The following is a 24,743-nucleotide window of genomic DNA, read 5'->3' as shown; positions in this document are numbered from 1 at the left end:
GTCTTAATAGCTCGTCATGCTAGCGGCCGCATGAACAAGCTCGTATATCACGTGATATGATGAGAACCTCACTGCATCAACTTTGGGAGCATCTTAAATCTCCTTCATTGCATCAAGACACTTCACTCAGAGTGGTGGATTTGGTTGGATTTGATTACATTTGAAGCAACTATTGAGAGATGGTCGATTACAAGCTTTCATCACAAAAGAAAGTGACTACCTTGTAAGATTGCATGCACTTTCTATCCTGCAGAAGTCGAATCCTCAAATCTATTCTCATGATTATGGTTCGAATCAATGCTTGCTTAGAAACATCTCAGAAAACATTGAGATGCCCGGACTACAATCCAGCAGACGGGGTATGCGTCAAGGTTGTGGCAAGGAGTAGGAGGAGTAGGTTAAGAGTCGTGAGATTTCCAGTCCTACAACTAGTAGGTACCTAGGGAGGAGCACTTTGTAGGTTTGAGCAATATCTTTTACTCGCCCATGGTAGGAAGTTGTGTTCGAGTGGTCTGTGGAGAGAGTAGATGGTAAGGGTATATGCAATCCTCTGCTTTGAAGGCAGAGAGTTTCCAAAGTTAGCTACATTGGTACGACGACCATAGATTGATCTGGATAATGCCCACCTACGTCTATGACAAACCACCCGTCTAGTACTTGGTAGGCAAAGAGCTACTAGGTATCTCAATCTCTGTTTGCTCTGAAGTTTACTCATCAATAAAAGCAAAGTCCCCATGTATGCATTGTGCAAACTGCAAGCTACCGAGCCGACCCACGGCTTGCAAACGAGTGGAAGTGTACACGGCCCAGAGACTTTCTAGAAGTTCATACTAGACATTTACCTCTTTTCTTTTGACATTTTCCATCTCTTCATTCATTGCCCAGGTAACATTTGGAGAGTTACCTCAATGGGTGTTGAAGAAGATTCTAAAACACTTATCATTTTTCGCCTTTCTAATAAAGCTGCACTGCGCGTATTTTTCAATCTCGTTCCGATTCTCGCTTGTAAATTTGGATCGTTTGGGAAGGCCCGACACAGTGAATTCTACCAAATTTTCTCCTGGGTACCAATGCAGTATTTCAAAAACTCCGATCTCGCTCTTTAGGCAACCTGCAAATCGCCTGCAACACAAAATCTTATATTGAACTTGACTGAGAAGAATTGAGATCGACTCTTTGTAAGACCGGTTGCGACTTTCACGAATGAGCGTCTGCAACTGCCAACAAGTCTTCAACGCACTTAACGCACCATACATATACCGCAAAGTTGTGGATAACACAACTGCCGTGCAAGCTCAATCACTGGTTCAGACCTTCAGATTCTTCCTCGCAATCGAGCAAACAGTCAAAGGAATTCGGCTGACAACATTCCAGGTGAGAGCAGTCAGCTACATAAGATTGTTTGACATACATTGGCACACAGGATGCTGACAATTATAAGATTTCTCAACGTATTGCCATACTTGAAATCCCCCTCCAAAACCGTCAACTCGGCATCTACTCAGTCAATCAAGGCATTGTTTCTATCTGCTTGGGTTTGAAGCTGAAGTCTGCATTGTCACTTTCATAGCCTCACACAAACTGTCCAAATACCTTTGAACTCTGGAGAGCCCTAGGAGGTCACAAGCCTATCTCTCAAACAACAATCACCCTGCAATTCGATCTTTCACAAACCCCATTCAGTTTTTTATCTAATAATTAAAGATAATGCGAGTCTAAGCTCTACATAGCAGTCATTAAATAACCCAGGGAGTGACCTAGAGCTTGCACGCCAAGGTCAGTAAAATCACATGCTTGACGAGACTAAAAGGTTAAAAGACTTGGGCTGACTTCTGGTTGTGGAGAAGAAACCGCGATCATGGCATACAGTAAGAATTTCGCGGATTGCGTGTTGCGAGAGCATGTGCAGAAACCTTATGAAAAAATCAACTTCCTCGAATCTTGGAGAAACCAGCCCGAAATTCCAACTAGTGAAGAAATTCTTAAAGATGTATCATGGCAAGATAAGGATGGTCCAGAGCAGCCAATGGATTACCAAAGCTTGGCGGAGCCGAAAGAATTCGATCCTCGTCTGCCGCACAACATTATCGATCAGGCTTGGGGCTCTAAGGAAGAATACCTTGGATTTCATTACCAGATTCTACGAGAAGATGCAGTTGCTCCTCTTCGTCAGTCTGTTGCTACATTCAAGAGAAACGATGACATGAGTGATACACAAGACACTTCCATCTACACAGACGTATGCCGTGCGACATGATAATGAGCAAAAATGTCGTTACTAATATTGTTACAGGTCCACCTCGTGGGTCTCCAACTGAGCCATCTTGGCCCAGCGTTCAAGATCGAATTCTCAAGTGACAAAGCAGGCAAAAGAATCCGATGGGAGCAGTCAAGCAGACTTACACAAGGCAGTCTCGTGTGTTTAAGTCCAACTAGCGATAAGTTTCGTTCCATATGTAAGGTTGGTACTGTCGCAGCTAGGCCCATAGACGGTGGCTTGGACTGTGATCCTCCACGAGTTGACATATTCTTTGGGAATGACGAAGACATTGTCTTGAATCCGACAGAGTGTTAGTCGCATAATTCTCGCAACATTCAGTAGAAGCTAATGTCTTTTGTAGCATATATTATGATCCAAGCCCGAGTGGGATTTTTTGAGGCGTACCGTCATGTGCTTGTAGCACTTCAAAAATTGGCCACTGAAGATTCGTACGTTAACAAAGATTGAGGAAGCAAAAAGAAACAAGATGCTAATGAGGATAGACCTTATGTCCAAAAGTATCTGATTGAATTGGATAGAGACATTCTGCCACCTAATTATATCAAGGAAAAACCTTGTCTCGACCTTCGTTCGATTGCTCTGTCGAGTGGTGATTATCTTTCGAACCTTACCGACGAAGAAGATGAAAAGTTGTCCCATGTGAATGTCCTAAAGGAGTTTCCAATTCTTCCAAAATCAGGCATGGATGACTCCCAGCTCGCGGCTTGTAAGCGAATGCTCACTCAAAGCTTAGCAATTGTACAGGTGGGATATTCTCCTTCGCTGTTTTTAATCTTGCTGGCGCATGGAGCTCTGAACTGATTCAACACTCGTCGATAGGGCCCGCCTGGCACTGGTAAGACGTTCACTTCCGTCCAAGCTCTCAAAGCTATGTTGTGCAACAGGGGCAATGGGCCAATCATTGTTGCTGCTCAGACTAATCATGCTCTTGATCAATTACTCACCCACATTGCTGGTTTCGAGGATAAGTTTGTGCGTCTAGGGAGCAGATGTGATAAGAAGAACTCGACAATACTAGCGCGAACATTGTTTGAGCTCCGTGAAGAGCATAGAAAATTGAAAACTAAGCAATTCAATGGTGGCGTTCGAGCAGCTAGCAAAGCACATAGTAGCTTGATCGATTCTATTGAACTAATGCTTTACCCCATCACTGAATTTAGTATTTTACCTGGTAGAGTTCTTTTAGAGTCTGGCGTTATGAGTCAAGAACATTATGATTCTTTCTTTGAGCCTGGTTGGTGCGATTCGGCGGATTCGCAAGATGAAAATGCCGATCCTCTTGAATCTTGTATGTACACAAAAGCTTAGGGATGTTCACTTAACTCTGCTTACAAGTATTATAGGGCTCGGGGCGCAGAAAGTCCGCATGTCGAGGACTCCAGTGATTAACAAGCATCTTGAGATAGAAGATCCTGATCAGGAATTCGATCAATTGCGAGAGAACGAAGTCGAAGTTCAAGCGAATGACATGATGGATGCTCTAAACGGGTCATGGGTTCCATTAAGTCGTGCATATACAGGTAAAACTCTTGGTGCCAGAGCCATTGGCAAGAATTCTCCTAAAAACATGCTCGCCAAATTTGGGAGTCTTCTCGACCTTCCAGACAAGTATCGGGGTCATGTTTATTGCTACTGGGAGAAGCTGTACTATGATCAACTGACCCAAAAGCTTATTGAGGCACTTCGCAAGTACAGAGACTCGATGAATAACTTAAAGATGGCAAAGGTACGCTCACTTTTTTATGATCGATGAAGTTCACTGATAAATATAGTGGCGACGTGATGCAGAATTCATTGATTACATAGACACAAGAATTATTGGTTGTACGACAACTGGTCTATCTAAGTATAGAGGACTACTTTCTGCTTTGAATCCGAGTGTACTACTCATCGAAGAAGCGGCAGAAACCCTAGAAGCAAATGTCACAGCAGGCATTATTCCATCTCTTGAGCAAGTGATACTTGTTGGAGATCATCGGCAATTGACGGCAAATACTACACTTGACCGCTTCATGTCACACCCTTATTACATGTCTGTTTCCTTGTTCGAGAGACTTGTTAATAACGGCATGGCTTATACAATGTTAAACAAACAACGCCGTATGATTCAAGAGATTCGAGAGCTTTTATGTATTGAACCGAATCCATTCTATGTCGATCTTCATGATCACCAGAATGTACGAGACCGAGTTAATCATCGTCCTCCAGTTCCTGGCATGAATTATGATTCATACTTCTTCTCACACAAATGGCAAGAACATAGAGATGTCAACATGAGTTGTTACAATGCCCCAGAAGCTGAAATGGTTGCTGGATTCTTCAACTACTTAGTTCTCAATGGTGTTCAGCCGGAAAACATTACTGTGTTGACAGTATGAATTGATCCTGACTTCTCTAACTTTCGTGGCTGATAGATTCATAGTACTATAACGGCCAACGGAAATTACTCCTAAAGGAGCTCAGTCGACGTGTCACAAGCGTTGCAACACCATACTTCAAGGTCTATACCGTCGACGCGTATCAAGGTGAAGAAAATGAGGTTATCTTGTTATCGCTAGTAAGAGGTAATCCTCATAGTTCGGTAGGATTTTTACGAAGTAAGAATCGTGTGGTTGTTGCTTTGTCTCGTGCACAACGTGGTCTCTACATCTTTGGAAATGCAATTACTGTTGCAGGGCAAGAAGCTGACAATGGCTCTCGAGAAAAACTTTGGATGCCAATTCTTCTGCATCTATTGGATGAGAAGAGATTTGGCTCTAAGCTACCTATTCTATGCTCCAAGCACCAGAATCACACTTATGTCTCAGAGCCTGAACATTGGGAAGATTTAAGTGGTGGCTGTCATGAGGCTTGTGGTGGCATTTTACCATGTGGCCATTTATGTCCTTATAAATGCCATCCAACTCCTCATAATAAAGTTCTCTGTAAAGAACCCTGCGAAAAGCTACTTGACTGTGGCCATGGTTGCAGTAACAATTGTGGTCAAACTTGTCAATGCGAAGAATGTCGTACATTATCTCGCATGCGGGCCCTTGAGCTCATATCGTCGCCCAAGAAAATCACTGCCGAAAATGAGAATGGAAACAATTCATTGAACACTACTCCCCGCAAGCAGAAAGAACGCTCCCCACAGAAATACTGGAACATGGGTGAGCAAATTGGGCAGAGCCATTCACACAGACAGCTCTCATCGGGTCAATCAGGTGGTCAACATTCGGTCTACACATTTGAATCCTCTCCCACAAAGAGAGAGCTGTCGCCAGAAAAGGGCCGTCAACTTTGGAATACTTGGGACCCAGTTCGTTCGGATGAAAACATTGACCAAGAGCGTATTGAGCGAGAGAAGCTTGAAAATGAGAACAAACCAAACGCTGAAGATTTGGTCTTTGAAGAGACTCATAAACCAGTTCGATTTGAGAATGGAAAGAGAATCGTTGGTCCCAAGATCCAAAATGTTATTCCTCGAGTGGTAAGCAGTAATGAAATCGCTCGCAGTGAAGATCAAAGTCCAAGAAGCAGTTATGAGGAGTTTCGTAACTTCAATGAGATTTTCCCCAGCAAAAACAACATCGATGGAGATAGCAACGGCATGGCTGACAGCAACAATGGCATCCTTCGCAATGGCAATGGTAGTATGGTTGCTTCCATCCACAACGGAGTTTCTAGCCGCATTAACGTGGTACAAACCAATGGAGTTACTCACAGTAGCAACGAACTTCTTCTCAATACTGCATTCAGCAACGAGGTCAATTCTACCAACGAGGTTGTTACTGCTCCAGGTTCCGAGGATGACATGCTCAAATTCAGTAACGATGATTTTGACTTTCTAGAAGGCCTTTAAAGTTGCACCGCGGTGATAATCGAGAGACGGACCATCAAATATTGTTGTTCTCATTTCAGTTGGTCTGGGGAGTACTCTTCACAGTTCTAAAAATTTCCTGTTTTCCTTAAGTCGGCGTTCAAGTTTTGAGAATATTCACGATGACTCTGGGTAAAGCTGGAAATGACATGGCGTTGCTTGAGATTTGTTTTTATGGCTGTTTATCTGGACTTTTATTTGTACACTAGAATAATAGAATACTAGAATACTAGGTAGCTAGATAGTAAAATGGAATCTTTTCTACAACTTGTTGTGTTTACCACCATTTGTCGAGCGGTTTGTCAAGTCTATATGGCATTGTGGTATTGTGTCCGGGGGCATTGTTGTGATATTTTCACTGCTATCACATCCTACCTAATACTTCTCATATCACACCGATCGCATCATATAATTCCAACCAATCACAATTCATTTTCGTACTAGCCAACTCAAATTCATGAATTATCATTTCATTTCATCTCATTTCATATAAAATCATAACTCATCCCATCATCCATCATTCATCATACAGAAAAATCCATATTCCCTAGAAAAAAGACAAGACCCTCAACCAACCTCATTCCGAATTCCAAATCCCAATAAACATAAACATACATGATATCATCAATCACCCCTCATACTTAGTTAATCCCCACCTAGCCCATCTAACCATCCATCCATCCATCCATCCATCTCTTCACCCTAGGATCCTAATGCTTATGCAACTTCTCCTTAATCTTCTCCTTTAGATGCGTTAATTTTCCTTCTTTCTTTCCTTCCCCATGTTCATGTTCATGTTCTTCTTCACTACCCGTCTCTGTACTTCCTCTTCCTGTTTCTCCTACCGCACCAGTAGAAGCAACCCCCTCCTTGCCCAGTAATCTATCCGCCTCCTTCCCCGCCCCAGGTCTCGTAGCATCGAAATCTCCCCCGTCGGCTTGCACACCCGAGCTCTTGATATATTTTTCTCCTGTCCCCGTTCCCGTTTCCGTGCCGGAACCAGATGTCTCATCGACGGGTTGTAGATCTGTAGGGACGCCCTGCGCGTTCGCGGTACTGCTTGGTTTTTCTTGTTCCTTTTCTTGTTCTCGTTCTGTGGCTGCCGCACCGCGGATTTCAGAAAGCGGCTTGGGTCCTGCGGTGCTGAGATCGATGGCTTTATTTTCGGTGGTGGAGCTGGACGCGGAAGTAGAGAGCGGTTTCCCGATAGGCGCATCGGGGAGATTGGGATTGATGTGTTCTGAGATGAACGGTTTTTCAGACGTGGGTTTGAGGGAAGAGGAGGAGGAAGTGTCGGGCTCGGTAGAGGAAAGGGGCGCGATGTGGGTTTCGGATAGAGTGTGGGATAGGGTGTCCGGGGTTGGAGATGCGATGGTGGGATCGAGGGGTTTGGCGCCGAGGCCGGGGGGTGAGAGGGTGCTGGTGTTGGTGTCGGTTGGGGTGGCGGTGCTGTCGGAGATGGTGGTGGAGAGGGTGTTTTGGGTGGTTGTGGAATCTGTTTGGGTTAGCGGATTGATGTTTTTGGGTTTGTATCTATTCATTCATTCCCATCGCTTCGTAGGTCAATCCCCCAATGCATCAACCCTCCCTCCCCATCAACCACAATCATAAACCATAACCACAACCAAAGACAAACGAAAAAACAAACATACCCGCATTCCCCAAATCATACGGTTCCCCCTTCTTCGTATCGCCCAACTCCCCACTAATCGGTTCCGTCCCCTTCGTCTCCGGCACGATCGTTGCATTTGCCGCATCGGTCGTTGCTTGAGGCTCGCCCCAGATAGCCTTTGACGCCGCGGCTGCGATGTTATTAACTGTTTCCATCTTTGCGTTGTTTGAGTTTGAGTTTGAGTTTGAGTGGAAGTTTGGTTTGTACGTTGTGTCTGTTTGTATGTTCGTATATTTATGTATTTATATTGAAAGAAGCAAGCAAGTAGAACAAAGTCGAAATAATCTTTTCAATATCAGGGAAGCAGATAGATAGATAGACCTAATTAATATACTCAACCCACAACCCAATAATCAAGAAACAAGGAACCCGCCCCAAAAAACGCCTTCTACACAAGACAATCAATCACCCAGTTCTTTATTCAATCAATCCATTTATTACTCCCACAACCCAACCAGCCATCCAATCCGCATCCCCCCTTTCCCCCCCCCCCCCCAAAAACCTGAACTCACACCCTTAATTAACCATCCATTCATTGTACCACCTACCACCCCGCAGCCCAAAAGCCCAAACCTGACGTAGTGCAGGAACCGTCACCCTACTCGCCATTGGCCCATCCCACCAGAGAGAGAAATAGGTATCTCATCCATGCATGCATGCATGCATGCATGGTAGGTTCCATAAACACAGAAAAATCCAGCTTGATCTTCTTTTTTCTTTTTTTCTTTTTCCCTTCTCACTCACCTCTTCCTTTCCTCCTCTCCTACCTTGCTTTTCCCGCACATCCCACCTTAATACAATATAAATACAATACGATATAATATGTCATAATATAAGTATAAATATAAATATAAATATAAATAAAAAACCTTATCGATCCAGCCCAGCCCAGCCCAGCCCACTCCATTTCACTCATACATACATACATACATACATACAGACAAATACACAACAAACCTTGAAATTGATCCATCGATCCATCGATCCATCAATCGATGACGTTCAGCCCAGTCCAGTCCAGTCCAGCCCACCCCACTTTACACAAGTAACCAGTCCCAGTCCCAGTCCCAGTCCCAGTCTATCGCACAAGCAAGCACAAGCATAAACACAAGCATGTACCCCAGATTTTATGTTCATGACGTCATACACAGTCACGTGTTTTCTGCCAATTTCTCCCTAGAGGCTGTGCTGCGTTGAAGAAAAACATTCTCATCATTCATGTATGCGTATGTGTATATGGAACGGGTGTAGGATAATGAACCCGAAGGTCTATGGTTCTACATAGATGGTAGTATATAGGTCGATCCGCTACAAGTACGCTTTTCACCACCTATTTCTCCCCAACAGCACCGAAATAGCTCATGAGATTTTATGAGAAGCTTGGAAATCACCTAGTAACTTCGCCCTAGATGTTTAGAATCTTGAGGTTTGTTTGGCAGATCAGTGAGACCCTCGACCCTAAGATTATAGTCGTTCTACTTTGGTCACCATGTAGAAACGCGATTTGGAGTTTACATTTTATGTGTATACTGAAAAATATGCATTAACTTGTAAACTCATCATAACCCCATAGTAATAAACAATCAATGGCTCTACCCACTCCATCTCCCATATGCACCACCTCCTGCCTTTCCCATGACGATGCTCCTATCTCCATGACTCAATAAAACATGAAATATTAATATGTAATTTCACAGCTTCCCAAGCTCATCAAGGAGCTTTGGAAGTCTCGGCAGAAGTATTCGTCTCTACAGCCTCTGTGCCATCACCTTCAGGTTTAACGCCCCCCAATGGTTTCGCAGGATCATAGCCCACACTCTTAACAATTCCCAAACCTTTCGTCCGACCCTCCCTAAACAACAGCCTGTCACCCGGAGCCAAGTATTCCGGTCTTTGTACAAATCGGAATGCGACTGTTGCTCTATCACCAGTTCGAATGTAACTTCGATCAATATCAATAATAGCACAGGTTTGACTAACAGGCCCAACATGTAGCATGGCCTGATATTTTGTTTTGATAGTAGTAGCATGAGAAAGGATCAGAACTTCAGCGACAAATTCTCGGTAAACTTTAGGGGAATTGTGTTCGGATTTCGGAAGAACAACCATTCCTTTTCTAACATCTTTTCTTCGAACCCGTTTTAATGCAAACGAAGCTGATTGACCGGCAGATGTAGCCGGAACTGGTATTCGTTTACGTTCAATGGAACGAATAGTTGTAGTTGTGAATTGACCAAGAGAGTCAGGTCCAACGAGTACAGTGTCACCTGCGTGAACAACACCCGACTTTACGATCCCTGATACTACAGTTCCTACGAATGGAACGGAGAAAGTATCATTAATATGGAATTCGAAAGGTGCCTCCGCATCATAATGGCCATGATGAGGTAGAATATTGAGGAAAGCTCGAACGAGATCTAAAGATTCTCCAGTAACATTGGATACTTGGAAGATTGGACAAATTCGTTTGCTGACGAATTGAGTAGCAGTATTGATACACTCTTCTCGATTCTTGATGAAAATTGGTATTTTCCTGGCTCCGGGACTTTTCAATATGCCGGTAATTTGCTTGATGGTTTGTTCTAAGATTTGAGGAGGACAAATATCGATTTTAGTAATGACAACCATAACCGGTACATTCAACGCAAGAGCGATACCAAGATGTTCTTTACTCATACCAATGAGTCCGTTATTTGCAGCGACCATTAGTAAACAGTAATTTGGAGACGAAGATAAGAGCCCAAACACGGTAGTTCGTAGATACCGTTCATGGCCAGCCAAATCGGTAAAGGAGATGACTTTTGCGGATCGTTTTCCAATTTCTTCCCATGACAGTTTTCTCCCCGGAACATCAGATGCGACAACTTTGCCCAAAGTATCAAAGCCCATAATTTCCATACCAACAGAACTAGTTCTTCCACTCTCAATTTCGTGCTTGTGGCGAAAGAGATTGACCCTTGCTTTTCCTCTTCCATCATCCAATCCACCTTTTACCAGCACTCCCAGCATAGTACTTTTCCCCGCGTCGACGTTTCCCACGACAGCAATTCTTGTCTCGATAACTTCCTCCACACTGGCAGGATGTTGCCGCACTAGAACTTTACCTGTGCAATCTTTCTCTTTTGACTCTCCAGTTTCACCTTCTACTTCGCCACCCACTCCATTCGTTAACAGTAACTGACAATCACTGTTCAATTTCCCTGCCGCTTCCTGTAATCTTTTCAGGGCAACATCCCATTCCTTTTTGTTGAATCCCATTGCGTCACCATTGTTCTCGAATCCAATCTCAAAAATGGTCTCTCCATGTCCCTCCTCCAATCGCAACTCCAGGACATTTTTGAGGAGCGCTAATTGATCTTCGTCGGCCGAGAGCAGTAATTCTTTTATTCGTACTTGAGGACTAGTATCTGCTATGTCGAGAGAGTTCAAGATATCTGTAAGTTCGGCATGATCTTCTACGGTAGTAACTGATGTTGCGGTGGTTGAGGGGCCACCTGTTGTTGAACTGGAAGTAGAATAAGAGGGATATCGAAGCGCTTGTTGCTTTTCAACGTATTCGGCGAACTCGCTCAGAGCCTATTGTCTGTTAGAAACATGAAATAAAGTCTGCCAAAGGCTTTTATACAGTTTCGCCTTTCCGCCGGTCGTGTGGAAGCTGTTTGCCCTTTGAAGACATGTTTCCGTTTGCCTATTTTGCCCAAAAGTGCTGTGGCAATAACTTAATTTGCTTGCAGTGTGTTTGTAAGATCATGAAAGAGTTCTTCAACGTAGGTAGCTAAATAATATAAGATAATACGGAATGATAGTGAATTGAGTGCAAAGTAGTCATTAGTTCTTGAGTGTACGGTCGGAGATGACTGTTCGGCGTGTGAAGTCCAAGTGAAGCTTTATCGATAAGGATCTCAGGATGAATGAATCATAGATCTTTGAGTCATTCATTCTCTTGAGGCTGAGTTCCTACATCTTTTCGGGCTGGAACTTATATGTGATTATCTATCTCACTTATTAACTTGCAAAACAGAATCATAATTGTATATTAGAATTCACAATTGTTGCGGGATGCCGTCGGTATTGCCTGTACATACATACACATGCTGAACAGAGTACAAGTGACGCATGAGGCTCAAGAACCCTTGAGCCCCACAATAGCTCTTTATGCCCATGTCAACCAGAAGTAAGTATTATAGAACGGGAAAAGTACCATGTTGAGATTTTGGTAAGAACGTGACAACGTCTAGATCTAGATGTCCAGCCCAAGCTTCCTCTTCTCAAAGCAAGTGTAGGCGTTCAGTCTACTTCGCAGCGTTTTAAATGAAGTAGTCACTGGTATGCATTAACTCTCGAGCTCAAGGTTGTGATCAGAAAGTTGATGACCATAATTTATAATCTGCTCTGGCAATGACTAGAATAGGAAACTCTATCATGGAGATGCAGCATTCTCACGAAAAGCCGATGACAATTGCGCTTTGGGGTAGGATGTAGTAGAACCAACCACGAGCAATAGTTCCAGCTCCAGCCCTCCTTTCGAGGTAGCTTGGGAATTTCTTTGCCCGGTCGCTTATGTGCTTTCTCCTTGTCGAAGCTCCTGCAATGAGTGTCTGCAAATGAATGACAAGGAAAGAAAGAGTCGGAGCATTTCTGCTGCGGAACTAAACTTGAGCAGGGCCAAACACGTCAAGATATGTCTCACACATTGTCGAATGGAAGTATTCTGTGAGGATCAATGCAACTATGCATTGACATAATGAACTCAGGTGTAACAACTCACAGTATTCCACACCTTCTGATACATCAAAACCATGAGCTCTGTAGGGATTAGAGCAGCCATACAATCGCAGATATGCCAGTATACGCCAGGTGGCAATCGAATACCTACGGCACTACACAGTCACACGTCTGTCTGAGCCTGAGCCCGGGTATCTTGGCTGGAATTGTTACATGTATTATTTGTTCTTCCGTCTCGCGCCTATCTATCCTTCCCGGCCTATAAGGTCCTCGAATTTGGAATTTGCGGCTAGATCTTGGTGGAATTCGCCCCTTTTTGCCTGCCGTATCGTTCTCTCATCCTCCGACCTTCGCGGTCTTTCTTTCCTAGAACGATATCTCGTTTTCGTTGGGTAATAGCATATCGGTATTTGATTTTATGAGGATCTGGGCGAGATAAGTATAACACTGTCGCCTATCGAAAGAATGTTAGATACAACGACGACCAAACAGGAGTCCAAAAACACTTACCTCTAACAAACAACATCTCGGATTTCTTAACAACCGTCTGCGGACAGAATGTTAGTCGAAAGCACATGTCAAATAGGATACAAACCTACCTTTACGATCTCCTCCCCATCATCGTCCTCGCTCTCCTCCACAACGTAAATTGTCTCCACCACATCCCCCAATACTAAATTGCAATGACTATCATAAGCCTACCCATCGTCAGTATAAGCACGGCAAAGTCTTGCAGGGGTATATCCCACATGTAGCCTTCCTTTCAATTCTCTGTCTCCCCTCAATTTTACATAAACAACCTCATCGAGACAAAGTCGCACCAAATCAAGAGGTTCCGCTGGTGCAGATGTACCGTCATCAATATCTGCCATGTTTGTTTCGTTTTATGCCGACGAACTTTTGTTGTTGCGAATGGTCTCCGGGGTTGACGTATTGAATTTACCTGTGAATCGCATAGAGGTTGTTGCTCTAGACGGCGGGATTTGCCGCCCTCACTAAAAATTTCAAATAATCAAGCGAAATCCACCAAACCCACCACTTCTAAACCACCACTTTTTAACTTCCCGCCATTAACAACACCAAGTGGACCCCTTTCAACTTTCCCCAGGTTTCCCCAGATTACAATTCAGTTGATCTCATCAATTACATGGTCAATGCGAGAAGAGAGTAGGGAGGGTGAGAGAATGATGGTTTCTAGAATCGCATCTAATGGGTTCTCTCTTGCGCGGTTTTGCGACGCGCAAGTCCACAATCGTTACATCCCTTCAATTGCCATCGTCGACGACATCCGATAGGAAATACAATGGGAAAAGATGGTTATATGAATCGACAGGCCCAAGAAACGCCCCTAGTACTTTTGTGCGAAGAGAAAGTGGAAATGGAGAAGCAACCACCGTCGAGCAATTCGAGGAAGAGGATGAGATCACCAATGATGGATCGCGGACAGCAAAACAACCATACTGGAGACGTTACGAGATAAGGAATAAACATCGAAATGTGAAGACATCTTTCAAAACACCAGAATGGATGAAGCCAGCTTGGAGTAAAGAGGAAAATTTGAAAGATTGGTGGGTTGGAAAGCATGCCACCGAAAAATCTCAAAGTCAAGAAGCATACGGAGATATATACCCACTCGAAATTCCGGCTCCTGGAGAACAAGATAAAGTATCCGATGAGTCTGATCTGGTTTCTGTCATTCGTAAAGTTGGTGTGGGATTGCCCATTAATCAGGCACAGCGAAGATTACTTCTAAAAGAAGCTAAAATGGTTTCTGGATACAAGAATGTGCTCAGAGCACTTCAGTTACGAGATCCCCACGAGCTTCTCAAAGTGCTAGTCAAACTTTCCAAAGTGGATGATTTTGGTGTGAATTATTCGCCTCTACTGGATATTCCTCCGAACACATTTTCGGAAATCCTCAGGCTACTAGATCCGAAACATTTTTTTGGAAGATACAAAGCATTATTACAAGACTTCAAGCATAAAGATTTATTGGAAATGAGAACGGATACTCTTGACTATGATGGAACTCATCGTGCCTACACTGTCTATCTTTGGCACTTGCGTCGAATCATTATGAAACGACAAATAAAGTATCCAATTCATCTGTCCGAATACAAAATGCTCCTCAAAGCTGCAAAGTTTACGGGTCATCAGGAAGTTGCAGAGTTGACATGGAAGTCTTTGATTTCCAATCAATTTCAGGTGATGGAAAACAGAAAGACTCAACCAGATGCGGAATGCTTTAATTATTACATGGCTACCATGTGTTGGTCAGATGTTCTTAGCCCTTACCATTCTGAAAGACTAAGAGTCGTGTCTCACTATAAGGATCTCCGACAATGGGACAACAGACCTTATCAACTCAATAGACACCGAATCGGATCTGACAATGGAGTTAGACTCTCGGTCAATCGATTATTTCAAGAAATGGGGAAGGCAGGTCTGATGGGGAATGAGGAGACATTTTGCTTGTTGATGATATCGGCAAGTAGGGAGGGAGACCTTGAGACTGCTAAAACGATTCTCAAGCGAGTTTGGAACATTGATGTTGAATTGAAGAATGCTGAGAACACAAAGCTCAATACACGTCTTCCAGACTCTCCATTGTACCCATCACGAAGATTACTTCGTACAATAATCCACATGTTTTGTATCAATAACGATTTACCAATGGCTATACATGTAATGGATCAAGTATCACGAAAGTACTCTATTGAGATTCCGAAACGTGCTTGGCAAGACTTATTGGAATGGACTGCAGTTTTTGCTAGAAGACGGGCAAGTGCCGTTCAACGCGAATTGGGATTCGACGAAGGAATATTGCCCTCATCTAGCATGAACGAAGTTTGGAATAACATGACTCTACATTATAATGTCCAACCCAATCTTTCAATGTACAACATCTACATTCGCCACCTTCTCTACAACCGACAAATTGGTACTGCCCAAACTCAGATCGCAAGGGCTCGTCAACTACACAATAAATTGGCCAAAAAAGTAGACCGGTACAGACTCTTATACGAAAATAGTTTGAAGCGGAGAAAACTACACTCGGTAATAACAGAAATTCGGCAAAGAGATTTCACATTCTACCGTTTCAAATTGAGGGTTAGCAGGATGTATATGCGACAATGGGTCAATTATCTCATCTATCGGCCTGCCGAATACTTGTCTAAAGACCACGCAGACTGGGCATTTCAGAAGGTTCCAGATATAGTCAATAACTATAAAACATTCTTGCGGGGAGAGTTGACTTATCAAACATATACTGGTCATGTCCGTCTAGATACTGGGAAAGCTGAAGATACAAAATTGAGAATATGGAGGAGAGTTTATGGTGATAACCGGTCAAAAAAGAGACGACAACGAAAGTCTCTGGCAAGACTTCTGAATAGAAAAGCCGAATACCGAAATAATCGGGACAGAAAGACCGTTGGTGGATCAGTTCAATTAGCAGCCAAAGTCGTACAGGATTATAGATTCAAAAATTAAATAAGTCACTGCGACACTCTATAATTCAATCTCGCTTCATCAAATTTTTATTCTCTTTGGATATCCTCGAGGGCCGAATCCACTTCTTCGGATTCATTTCCACTACGAAAAACAGAGTTACTAGATGGGAAAATGCCCAGACTATACGTCATAATAAGCAGCCTTATGTCCCTATATGCGGGTGATGTGATTAAAATAACATGATGCATGAACGGAGGTTATAGTCACACTAGTGTATGACTCAAACTCTCAAGCTTCCTCAGACAACTATTTCTATCTTCGCTCAATCATTTCCCGTAATAATTTATTTTTTTCTTCATCTCAACATATTAATCCAATTTTTTGAATATTATACACAATGGCGGAAACCATCATTCCTCAAGAAATACTCGACACCTATTTTCCCAAGACAAGTGACTTACCTATCGAACAGGATGACAAAAGAAAAGAAACGCTACTTGCACAAATTAGACACCGTGTTGAACTCGTTCGTCCCTTCTTTTCATTTACCTGATCTGCTCTTCCTCTTCCTCCCCAATTCCTCAATTCCTCAATTCCTCAATCTCCTATCTCACCCAGCCTTTCCTCCGCCCTCCCTCGAAAATATACGAAGTGAAAATTCCAAGACAAAAGAAACTCACCGAAAGAAAACTAGGTAAATTTTTGGTTCATCCCACCGGGATCAAAAGTCCTCGAGATAGGCTGTGGTCAGGGCGATACAACATTGGTACTTGCTGCACAAGTGGGGGAGGATGGTCATGTCGATGCTGTCGATCCAGGAGATCCTGATTATGGTATTGACATTTCTTTCCTTTACGACTCTTCGCACCTTCCATTTTATTCTGAAACATTGAAGATTATATCTCCCTCGCTAAATGTTGAGCGTTGAGAGGCATCGAAATTGAATCCTCACTAATCGACAAACTAACAAACATCAGGCTCACCATGGACTCTTTCCCAAGCCCAATCTCAACTCAAATCCGGCCCACTAGGCCATCGCATCACATTCCACCACGCATTTCCAATTCTCTTTCTCGAATCACTTTTCTCTCCCCTCTCTTCCTCTTCCACAACCCAAGATTCAAAACCATACACCCACATCATTCTCTCCCATAGCAGCTTTTACTTCTCTTCTCCCTCGCTCTTCCCCCAACTAATTTCCTACATCACCTCCCTCTCCTCTCCCAAAACCACATCTCCTACCTCCAATCCCATAACTAAACAAACCCAAATTTGTATCGCGGAATGGGATCTCAGCGCCACATCCCCTGCTCAATTTCCCCATCTGCTCGCGATTATGCTGCAAGCCGTTTCGGAAGGATTCAAAAAGGAAGGGGAAGAGGGAGATGGAAATGTAAGATGCGTACGTAGTGCGAAGCGGATGCGGGAGGTTATGCGGAGGAAAGGGTGGAAGGTTGAGAGGGAGATGGTGAAGGATGGATCGGGGCTGGAAGATGGGCTTTGGGAAGTAGGGAATGTGGGGAGGAGGAAAGAGGGGGAATTGGAGAGGGTAGAGGCGGTTGAGGGGAAGGAGAATAAGGAGGGGAATGTGCTGGAAATGATGTATGATGTTTTGGATTTGAGTTTGGGGAATGTAGAAGGGGGAGCGAAAGGGGTGGAAGCGATGGGAGTTTGGGTTGCGAGTTTTGCTAGGGAGGATTTCTGAGGTGGAGGTGATGGTGAGAGAAGTTGAGTGGAATTTTAGAGATGGAGAGTCTATACGAGGACATTAATTCATACGAATAAAACAGCAGAGGAGAAAGGAAAGCTACCTAGATAGATACAAGGCGCTCTATAAAACCTATCCAGCCTATCAAAAGTCAGGCTTTAGAGATATCTAAAACTATCTATGAAATATTTATCTCTGAATTTGTTTAATAAAGAATAAATCTTGTAACAATCCTATTTTAATGATTGAATCAAGATTGTTTTAAAGAATGTCTCAATTCTCAAATTTTGTTGGTTTTTATATTAATAAAAATAATCCCTAAATTATTCTACTACCATCTATATACTCGTGATTCTTTAGTCTATTACTAATTTATTATAATACTAATATAACTATTATAGTTAGTTATATACTCCTGAGGGTACATACACTCTTATAAAGACTGTATAAATAGATATTCGATATATGACAATTTCATTTATTAATTTTATTAAACATTTAAGACACTTAAAATATGATTTGAACCCTTTGATAAAGTAGGAGGAAGTAGTCAATTCTTACTATTTTTCCACTTTGCTCCGAAAGCATATTGCGTTGATTTGATGCGAAAATTGCTTTCTTATCTTTCTTTTAATTGATCCTGTTCTGGGCTGATTTTATAACCAGATTAATAGTACTAGTGATGATAGTTGAGGCATGTAGGACTAGACTGTAAAACGCGCATTATCAGAAATTGATCCAGGCGCTGTTGATGTTAAAATCTTCTAATTTTGTCACAGATAAAGAAGACATGATCAAATCTGTATGTTTAGATACCAGTTTTAAGACGAGAAGCAATGAACAAGGAAATTTGAAATCAAATGAATCATGGCTCATAATATTGAAGTATCATGAAGTAGAAAAATATCTGTCTAAATACAACAAGCAAGTTTGATGAAAGGCTGATTACTTTCCAGCCAGGTCTGTAGCCATCTTGCGGAAGAGAACAAAAAAATAACAAACAATACAAAACGAGACCAAAAAGAAGCATGCTGACTTCGTGTACGCATTTCTCATCTCTCATCCATTCATACTCTCTTATGCGCGAGATATGTTTTTATCCAAGGCCATTCGCAATGTGCACTGCACAATGGAGTCCTCTTCTCTTTCTCAAACCGTCAACTTGAGCCTTCCACATGCGCTTCTACACAACGACCTTTTCCAATTTTAAATCATTAATGACCATATATCTTGACATTCCAATCCAACCCCATCTGAACCACCTCATCTGACTCTTGTGTGCTGTTGTCATGGCCTTTTGCGCAGTTCTAAGTTGTCCCACTCCACTCATCATTAACAAAGGACTTGGGTGATCGCCTATCTCTCGCTTCGAAAATGCTGCGGCTGCCATAGTATTCAAGGTATCGAATATAGATGTGTACTTTCGGAAGATTGAGACACTGGTAAGTGTGTAAAGATCAATAGGACATTGCCATCCTGGACGATCCCGCATCATAGATGCGATTAAAGTCCGAGAGCCATGGTACAAGGAAATATGATTTGGATGCGAAGAAATTCCCTGCGCATCAAAAGTTACAATAACATCGATGGTTGCAGTTGGAGCAGTTGTAAGATCTGTTTTTCTTGTATGGGGAGGGCAAAATGCAGACGCCAAAAGGTTTGCGATCTTTTCTTTGTCCCATATCTTCGTCATGCTATCCGGGAAATCTCTGTTTAAGAAAAGCGATCAGCACAAATGGTACTTATGCGACAAGATCTAAGGAAGACATACGGACTCGTAAAAACGAAAACATCATTCTCTTGTCGCAAACCCAACTGCATCCCACTCTTAACAAGTTCCTTCTTCCGAGTTTCCCCTAATCCATCTGCATCACCTACTGCACATCAATATATGCTTAAGTCTCGATCATGCGCCTTACATACCACTGCTCAAACAGAGAATTTTAACATGGTTTCCAAGCTCCGGATCCGTAAGAGCTTGCATCGCTGGCGCAAAAAACATAGCTTCGTCATCAGGATGCGCGATCAACAGACATATCTTCTTGTTACGAAGCTTGGGAAATTTGGAGTTAACGACTGTGACACTGTATTGCCATGCAGCGAAAGTGATGATAGGGATGGTAAGGAAATAGGTCCATTGCATTTTGGGCATTTCAAAGGTGTTTATGGAGAACCTTTGATGGAGATTCAAAGTGTACGTTGAAGTGAAGCGACGACGAGCATAAAATGGTGTGGATATGAGAGAATAACTGCAGATCGAGTATGTTTAGGATTTGTGAGGGGTTCGTGAATAGAAACGAGTGGAAATGACCGGTTTGTCGGTCAAGAAATATATGGGTCCTTAAGCCTTGCGCTAAGGGATAAATCGAGGTTCACTGCAAGGGATCGGATCGAATGTTGACCAATGTCATTCAAAACTGCATGGTTTGGATATGTACGAGATGAAATCCATCGCTCTTGCATGAACGCGACCTAATCAAGCATTCGACAGCCTTTCGTCTTATGTGTTGAAACCCGTCAGCCTTGGTTACTCGGTATACGTACCCAGGTACTTGCATCTATCTTCCACTACCTTCAGATGACGAGGCTCGCAGAGAATTACTAAGTGTTCATACTCTTTTTAAAAGCCGCGAGACACTACTCCCTATCCAACCGTTCATTCCGAGTCAGCCGCCATCATGCCAGGAAAAGAACGGAAAATCAAGCTCAAAAAGCCAGATAGATCTGGTCCTGATCCCTCCATCGAAACCCTTCTCGACATCGCAGAAAAACGAAATTTGAGTGAAGCTCAACGACAGCGTCAAGCGGAGTTGGATGGAGAAAATGAGGAAATCTTGATAGGAAGGCTAGGGGACTCCATTTTATGGACAATCAGTCTTACGATGTTACATTTCACCTTGGATGTATTGGTTACACATCAATATGCCGAAGAAATCGTCTGGAAGGGTGTCGTTTCTAGGACACTCCAATCATGTCCCGGTAAGTTATACATTATATTTAGACGTAACAGAATATTTGCTGATCTTGACAGTTATCTGGCTTCTCTTTTACGCCTTCCATCCACATCCCGAACCGTCGCACTTATTACCTCGACTACCTGCCAAGGTGCATTCTTATGCACACGAAATATTCTTCTCTATCGTCACTATGATGGCTGGATGTTATCTTATACATATTACAAACGAATACGGCCATTTTGCCATAATGAAACAAGCTCCTCCAGTTGGGACCATTTGGATTTGGGCGGTGATTGAGCTGAACATCTTATGGGCAGTACCTAGTGTTGCGTTTTGTGCTATATATCTAAAGGTCAAAGGTTATGCATTCCTTTAGTCGTCAAGAAAGGAGATTTTGGGTAGTGTTTAAGAGCGAGCCTTTGCTGGAGGCAAGAAGATTCCACCTGATGCCCATTTACCACTTCTCGGCGCCAACGACGGGTTGTGCTTCGGCAGGTGCTCTCCATTCAACGCCAACCATAAAATTTACCAAATTACCTGGACAAACAAGTGCACGCCTGGCTGATGCAGGTGCTGAGGTGGGCTGAAGGAAAAGAGAAGCAGTCGAGGGAGCAGCTAGCGGTCCAAGTTCAGGAAACAGAAGCGAGGAATAGAGTAGTTATGTTTCGACTAAATTTAATGATGGCACTGAACCCTCTGCTAGACAGCCGTCAATTCTGGGGTTTGAAAATGCTCAAGGTCGTAAGTTTCTGATTTTGGTAGCGGGGTAACGGTCCCAGTCACAACGGGAGTTTCGGACTGAGAATCATCGGTTCCAAAAGTATCGTTTCTTTGAGCTCCCCAACGTTGAACGCTCTCAAATTCAATTCGATCGCGATGCATCAATCGGTATACTAAAGACTCTAGTCGATCTAGCTTCTCGTGTTGAGAATGAACTGTACTTTCCAGTCGGTCAAGTCTTTCGTGGTCTAATTCCTTTTGCTTCTTTGCTCGTGATTCTTGGTCTCGAACTCGTCTAATTTAGTCAGTTTCGAGCCCCTAAACTATGGGGTATCCTACTTACGATGACATCATACTCATCTGTGCAAATAAAACTCTAGCTCCTAATGCATCTCTTTGCCTAACTAACTCCAAAGCTTTCCTCCTCACAGGTAGCCACGACATGGCTACACTAGTTCTAAATGCCATACTTTTCGGTACCAAGGCCCATTTCTTTCCTTGATCATCTTCGGTACTAGCCTTCAATTCGGCCTCTGTTACCAGTTCAAGCAATCTCTCCTCAAGTTTTCCAAGTTCCTCCATCACGGAGACATACATCTGATATTCCTTTTCATGCCCAAAACGATCTTTTGGGCCATCAGATGCATACACCAAATCATGGAGCCATTGTGATTCAGTTTTATGCCACGAAAGAGATGCTTTGACTTGGAAATATTCGTTATCAGCATTGCGTAAATAGTTGAACCGAACGTATATCGCTGCTGCAATAGCGGCCACAAAGGTCAGTATTCCTGCAACACTAGATGTTATAGAGAGAGGGCTGTCTTGACTAGCCATTTCGGACGGAACTAGAATTCTTTCTCTGGAATCTTGAGCAGTCAAGACGAATAAAATGAAGTCAAGAATCAATCATTCATCTTTTCATGATATACAATAACTCAAATAGGTGTCTCCATCTCAGTATTGACTGCGGTACAATCACACTGATAGGACGAGACTTATGCCAGACATCTGATTGTTTTCTCTACTCAGCCACAGTCTATGCAAGGCTAAGAAATATCACACATGATATACACGCTAGTCCTCCTTCGGTTTTACCCCAGACACAACAAGCGCCCGTGCCAATAACTGTAGGCCGAGCGATCCCCGCTCCATTCACTCCACTCTTGCTATGTCGTGGAGATTCACAGGGCCTGATTTCATTGAATGGTAAGTTACATTCGAGCGGTGTAGTGTCCATTATCTCTCTTTCTGATTTTTCTTGCCATGTATACATCGCCATACTGTGTTCTTCCGCGTACATAATTTGCTTCGTTGTTTGATTTATTTTCGCGCTCTTCCATCATGGTCATTGTATCCGATTTCGAAGGAGGAAAGGAGGTAAGTTGAGAATACCCCCGCATTCCGTTCCATGACAACGATCTAACGATATGTCATAGAGAGTTGAGGAAGCAGACTATGTCACAGTGGAAGAAAATGTCGCAGATAACAAAGCATTGGTTTGGAAACAAGATCTAAGGATTGTACCTCTATGTGCTAGTATTTACTTGTTGTGTTACCTTGATCGTTCCAACATTGGTCAGTCCTACTTCTTGTCAACTTTTCGTTATGTGTATGGAGCTAATAGAAGATAGGCAATGCCAAAACGCTCAATGCTTCTACCCATAATGATCTCCTTTCCGATACACACATGACTAATCTTCAATATATGTATGTCTAGACCTTGATCCTGGGTGTGCTAAGTACTAAAACATTCCAGCATCGCATTGATGGTCTTCTTGATCGCCTATGCAATTTTCGAAGTCCCATCCAATTACTTCCTCAAGAAACTCAGTCCAAGCAAATGGATATCTTTTTTAATGTTTTCGTGGGGTATCATGACAATCGGACTTGGATTCACTCATAACTTCGCTGGTGTTACAGCTGTAAGATTTCTTCTTGGGATGTTTGAAGCTGGTATATAATACTTCATGTCCTTTTCTTTCCAGCAGTCATTGACACCCCAATAGGACTATTCCCTGGTCTAGTCTACTATCTGACTTTCTGGTACCGTACGTCTGAACGCTCAATTCGTGTTGCATTCATTCTAGCTTCCGCGACTCTTGCAGGGGCATTTGGTGGCGCTATCGCTTTTGGAGTTGGTCACATGAATGGTACCCGTGGAATGTCAGCATGGAGATGGTTATTTGTTATTGAAGGAATCCCTTCTTGTTTGTCATCCATTCTTGTCTATTTCTATCTACCAGATTATCCAGAAACGGTGAAATGGCTATCAAAAGATGAGAAGGATTTGGCCACAAGTAGACTTGCGACAGAGGGAGCTAAAGGTGGCGATAAAGGATTGACGTGGCAAGAAGCCAAGGAAACTCTCTGTACCTGGAGATTATATGCCCATTATGCAGTGAGTATTAAATATCATCATAATGTCCTATGGCGTGCTGACCAAAAAACTAAGATCTACTTTGGCATATCAACACCTTTTTCTAGTTTGTCCTTATTCACACCAAGTATTACCGCTGGACTTGGGTACAAAAACCTCGAGGCTCAACTTATGACAGTTCCACCATATGCTGTTGCCTGTATGTTTACTTCCGCTTCCCAAATTAATCAGCCTTAACTCCCTCATAGATGTTGTAACAATCCTCGTATCCTGGTCTGCCGATCATTTCAATGCGTAAGCTGGATTCTCTTCCTCTTTTCTTCCAGTCATCTAATCTTCCTTTAGTCGCGCCCTCCATTCCTCAATGATGGCCCTCGTCGGTGCAATTGGTTTCACTGCCTCTGCTCTCCTCCCACCTACTTCCTATAGCTCCCGCTATGGTTGTCTTATTATCGCCGCCTCAGGAGCCTTCTCTTGCATTCCTCCTCTTCTCGGTTTCCTCTCTTCGAATATATTCTCAACAGCAGGTATTGGACTTGCTATTGCGTTGAACATATCTGTAGGGGCGCCTGGACAGATAGCTGGTGTTTGGATATACAAGTCAAATCAAGCGAAAGAAGGGTTCCCGTTGGGACATTGGGTGAACGCTGGTTTGCTGTATTTTGTGTGTGTAGGATGTGTGGGCTTAAGGTTTTATTATGGGTGGAGAAATAAGAGAGTTGGTGAGGGAATGAGGAGATATGCTTACTGAGAAGTGGGCTCGATCTCGTTGGATCTTTGAGCTCCATCAAGCTTGGTAAAATGTGAAGAGGGATGATGATGAGCCGCAGGATCTAGAAGCTTAGGTTCCTTTCATGTGGATAATACCTGGAATTTCCAAATAAAAGCACGTGTTTACTAATATTGATTTTCTCACCACTTGTGAACTTGTTTTATTCAAGTGAAATCCAAAGTATCTGAAAACTTCCAACTCCCTCAGCAATTA

At 43.0% G+C, this 24,743-nt stretch overlaps 10 protein-coding genes across 10 annotated transcripts; 5 read left to right on the top strand and 5 right to left on the bottom strand.

Annotated features, from left to right (window-relative positions):
• Window positions 1-994: 994 nt before the first annotated feature.
• Window positions 995-6,426, top strand: BCIN_08g06470 (hypothetical protein). The gene is made up of 10 exons (XM_024694777.1): window positions 995-1,374; window positions 1,442-1,776; window positions 1,848-2,239; window positions 2,294-2,570; window positions 2,622-2,709; window positions 2,764-3,025; window positions 3,101-3,569; window positions 3,625-4,007; window positions 4,054-4,653; window positions 4,704-6,426. Exons 3-10 carry the CDS (start codon window positions 1,859-1,861, stop codon window positions 6,120-6,122), a joined length of 3,879 nt encoding a protein of 1,292 aa, XP_024550570.1. The 5' UTR covers window positions 995-1,374; window positions 1,442-1,776; window positions 1,848-1,858; the 3' UTR covers window positions 6,123-6,426.
• A 43-nt stretch (window positions 6,427-6,469) lies between these two features.
• Window positions 6,470-8,308, bottom strand: BCIN_08g06460 (hypothetical protein). The gene is made up of 2 exons (XM_024694776.1): window positions 7,793-8,308; window positions 6,470-7,635 (listed from the first exon to the last, which is right to left on the bottom strand). The coding sequence occupies exons 1-2, from the start codon at window positions 7,965-7,967 to the stop codon at window positions 6,851-6,853; spliced, it is 960 nt and encodes a 319-aa protein (XP_024550569.1). The 5' UTR covers window positions 7,968-8,308; the 3' UTR covers window positions 6,470-6,850.
• A 660-nt stretch (window positions 8,309-8,968) lies between these two features.
• Window positions 8,969-11,857, bottom strand: BCIN_08g06450 (hypothetical protein). Its single transcript, XM_024694775.1, has 2 exons — window positions 11,438-11,857; window positions 8,969-11,388 (listed from the first exon to the last, which is right to left on the bottom strand). The coding sequence occupies exons 1-2, from the start codon at window positions 11,486-11,488 to the stop codon at window positions 9,523-9,525; spliced, it is 1,917 nt and encodes a 638-aa protein (XP_024550568.1). The 5' UTR covers window positions 11,489-11,857; the 3' UTR covers window positions 8,969-9,522.
• A 755-nt stretch (window positions 11,858-12,612) lies between these two features.
• Bclsm3 lies at window positions 12,613-13,565 on the bottom strand. Its single transcript, XM_024694774.1, has 4 exons — window positions 13,287-13,565; window positions 13,137-13,235; window positions 13,048-13,084; window positions 12,613-12,991 (listed from the first exon to the last, which is right to left on the bottom strand). The coding sequence occupies exons 1-4, from the start codon at window positions 13,407-13,409 to the stop codon at window positions 12,954-12,956; spliced, it is 297 nt and encodes a 98-aa protein (XP_024550567.1). The 5' UTR covers window positions 13,410-13,565; the 3' UTR covers window positions 12,613-12,953.
• A 38-nt stretch (window positions 13,566-13,603) lies between these two features.
• On the top strand, window positions 13,604-16,192 carry BCIN_08g06430 (hypothetical protein). The gene has a single exon (XM_024694773.1). It carries the CDS (start codon window positions 13,747-13,749, stop codon window positions 16,030-16,032), a length of 2,286 nt encoding a protein of 761 aa, XP_024550566.1. The 5' UTR covers window positions 13,604-13,746; the 3' UTR covers window positions 16,033-16,192.
• Window positions 16,193-16,211: 19 nt separating this feature from the next.
• On the top strand, window positions 16,212-17,931 carry BCIN_08g06420 (hypothetical protein). The gene is made up of 3 exons (XM_001550090.2): window positions 16,212-16,519; window positions 16,688-16,826; window positions 16,971-17,931. Exons 1-3 carry the CDS (start codon window positions 16,391-16,393, stop codon window positions 17,696-17,698), a joined length of 996 nt encoding a protein of 331 aa, XP_001550140.2. The 5' UTR covers window positions 16,212-16,390; the 3' UTR covers window positions 17,699-17,931.
• Window positions 17,932-18,221: 290 nt separating this feature from the next.
• Window positions 18,222-20,114, bottom strand: Bcgpi12. Its single transcript, XM_001550091.2, has 3 exons — window positions 19,625-20,114; window positions 19,473-19,575; window positions 18,222-19,410 (listed from the first exon to the last, which is right to left on the bottom strand). Exons 1-3 carry the CDS (start codon window positions 19,842-19,844, stop codon window positions 18,885-18,887), a joined length of 849 nt encoding a protein of 282 aa, XP_001550141.1. The 5' UTR covers window positions 19,845-20,114; the 3' UTR covers window positions 18,222-18,884.
• A 15-nt stretch (window positions 20,115-20,129) lies between these two features.
• BCIN_08g06400 (hypothetical protein) lies at window positions 20,130-21,152 on the top strand. The gene is made up of 2 exons (XM_024694772.1): window positions 20,130-20,680; window positions 20,733-21,152. Exons 1-2 carry the CDS (start codon window positions 20,380-20,382, stop codon window positions 21,032-21,034), a joined length of 603 nt encoding a protein of 200 aa, XP_024550565.1. The 5' UTR covers window positions 20,130-20,379; the 3' UTR covers window positions 21,035-21,152.
• Window positions 21,153-21,154: 2 nt separating this feature from the next.
• BCIN_08g06390 (hypothetical protein) lies at window positions 21,155-22,479 on the bottom strand. Its single transcript, XM_024694771.1, has 2 exons — window positions 21,722-22,479; window positions 21,155-21,673 (listed from the first exon to the last, which is right to left on the bottom strand). The coding sequence occupies exons 1-2, from the start codon at window positions 22,213-22,215 to the stop codon at window positions 21,358-21,360; spliced, it is 810 nt and encodes a 269-aa protein (XP_024550564.1). The 5' UTR covers window positions 22,216-22,479; the 3' UTR covers window positions 21,155-21,357.
• Window positions 22,480-22,557: 78 nt separating this feature from the next.
• BCIN_08g06380 (hypothetical protein) lies at window positions 22,558-24,673 on the top strand. The gene is made up of 8 exons (XM_024694770.1): window positions 22,558-22,758; window positions 22,818-22,956; window positions 23,013-23,088; window positions 23,138-23,334; window positions 23,388-23,779; window positions 23,834-23,957; window positions 24,007-24,052; window positions 24,104-24,673. The coding sequence occupies exons 1-8, from the start codon at window positions 22,723-22,725 to the stop codon at window positions 24,507-24,509; spliced, it is 1,416 nt and encodes a 471-aa protein (XP_024550563.1). The 5' UTR covers window positions 22,558-22,722; the 3' UTR covers window positions 24,510-24,673.
• Window positions 24,674-24,743: the final 70 nt, after the last annotated feature.

This window comes from Botrytis cinerea, chromosome 8 (assembly GCF_000143535.2).
Source record: "Botrytis cinerea B05.10 chromosome 8, complete sequence".
NCBI lineage: Eukaryota > Fungi > Ascomycota > Leotiomycetes > Helotiales > Sclerotiniaceae > Botrytis > Botrytis cinerea.
The sequence above is the reverse complement of the archived record's forward strand: the minus strand, read 5'-3'. Positions and strand labels throughout refer to the sequence as shown.

Bases quoted from the DNA above. Each gene is read 5' to 3' on its own strand.
- BCIN_08g06470 (XM_024694777.1), top strand. From the start codon at position 1,859: ATGGCATACAGTAAGAATTTCGCGGATTGCGTGTTGCGAGAGCATGTG. The intron at 2,240-2,293 runs GTATGCCGTGCG...ATATTGTTACAG, and splicing joins ACACTTCCATCTACACAGAC to GTCCACCTCGTGGGTCTCCA. The intron at 4,008-4,053 runs GTACGCTCACTT...TGATAAATATAG, and splicing joins ATAACTTAAAGATGGCAAAG to TGGCGACGTGATGCAGAATT.
- BCIN_08g06460 (XM_024694776.1), bottom strand. From the start codon at position 7,967: ATGGAAACAGTTAATAACATCGCAGCCGCGGCGTCAAAGGCTATCTGG. The intron at 7,636-7,792 runs GTATGTTTGTTT...TAACCCAAACAG, and splicing joins GTATGATTTGGGGAATGCGG to ATTCCACAACCACCCAAAAC.
- BCIN_08g06450 (XM_024694775.1), bottom strand. From the start codon at position 11,488: ATGTCTTCAAAGGGCAAACAGCTTCCACACGACCGGCGGAAAGGCGAA. The intron at 11,389-11,437 runs GTATAAAAGCCT...AACAGACAATAG, and splicing joins ACCGGCGGAAAGGCGAAACT to GCTCTGAGCGAGTTCGCCGA.
- Bclsm3 (XM_024694774.1), bottom strand. From the start codon at position 13,409: ATGGCAGATATTGATGACGGTACATCTGCACCAGCGGAACCTCTTGAT. The intron at 13,236-13,286 runs GTGGGATATACC...GACGATGGGTAG, and splicing joins AATTGAAAGGAAGGCTACAT to GCTTATGATAGTCATTGCAA. The intron at 12,992-13,047 runs GTAAGTGTTTTT...TTCTTTCGATAG, and splicing joins CGAGATGTTGTTTGTTAGAG to GCGACAGTGTTATACTTATC.
- BCIN_08g06430 (XM_024694773.1), top strand. From the start codon at position 13,747: ATGGGTTCTCTCTTGCGCGGTTTTGCGACGCGCAAGTCCACAATCGTT.
- BCIN_08g06420 (XM_001550090.2), top strand. From the start codon at position 16,391: ATGGCGGAAACCATCATTCCTCAAGAAATACTCGACACCTATTTTCCC. The intron at 16,520-16,687 runs GTTCGTCCCTTC...AAAGAAAACTAG, and splicing joins TTAGACACCGTGTTGAACTC to GTAAATTTTTGGTTCATCCC. The intron at 16,827-16,970 runs GTATTGACATTT...AACAAACATCAG, and splicing joins TCCAGGAGATCCTGATTATG to GCTCACCATGGACTCTTTCC.
- Bcgpi12 (XM_001550091.2), bottom strand. From the start codon at position 19,844: ATGCAATGGACCTATTTCCTTACCATCCCTATCATCACTTTCGCTGCA. The intron at 19,576-19,624 runs GTATGTAAGGCG...GATGTGCAGTAG, and splicing joins AATTCTCTGTTTGAGCAGTG to GTGATGCAGATGGATTAGGG. The intron at 19,411-19,472 runs GTATGTCTTCCT...TTTCTTAAACAG, and splicing joins GTTTTCGTTTTTACGAGTCC to AGATTTCCCGGATAGCATGA.
- BCIN_08g06400 (XM_024694772.1), top strand. From the start codon at position 20,380: ATGCCAGGAAAAGAACGGAAAATCAAGCTCAAAAAGCCAGATAGATCT. The intron at 20,681-20,732 runs GTAAGTTATACA...TGATCTTGACAG, and splicing joins GACACTCCAATCATGTCCCG to TTATCTGGCTTCTCTTTTAC.
- BCIN_08g06390 (XM_024694771.1), bottom strand. From the start codon at position 22,215: ATGGCTAGTCAAGACAGCCCTCTCTCTATAACATCTAGTGTTGCAGGA. The intron at 21,674-21,721 runs GTAAGTAGGATA...TGACTAAATTAG, and splicing joins CAGATGAGTATGATGTCATC to ACGAGTTCGAGACCAAGAAT.
- BCIN_08g06380 (XM_024694770.1), top strand. From the start codon at position 22,723: ATGGTCATTGTATCCGATTTCGAAGGAGGAAAGGAG. The intron at 22,957-23,012 runs GTCAGTCCTACT...AATAGAAGATAG, and splicing joins CCTTGATCGTTCCAACATTG to GCAATGCCAAAACGCTCAAT. The intron at 23,089-23,137 runs GTATGTCTAGAC...AAAACATTCCAG, and splicing joins ATGACTAATCTTCAATATAT to CATCGCATTGATGGTCTTCT.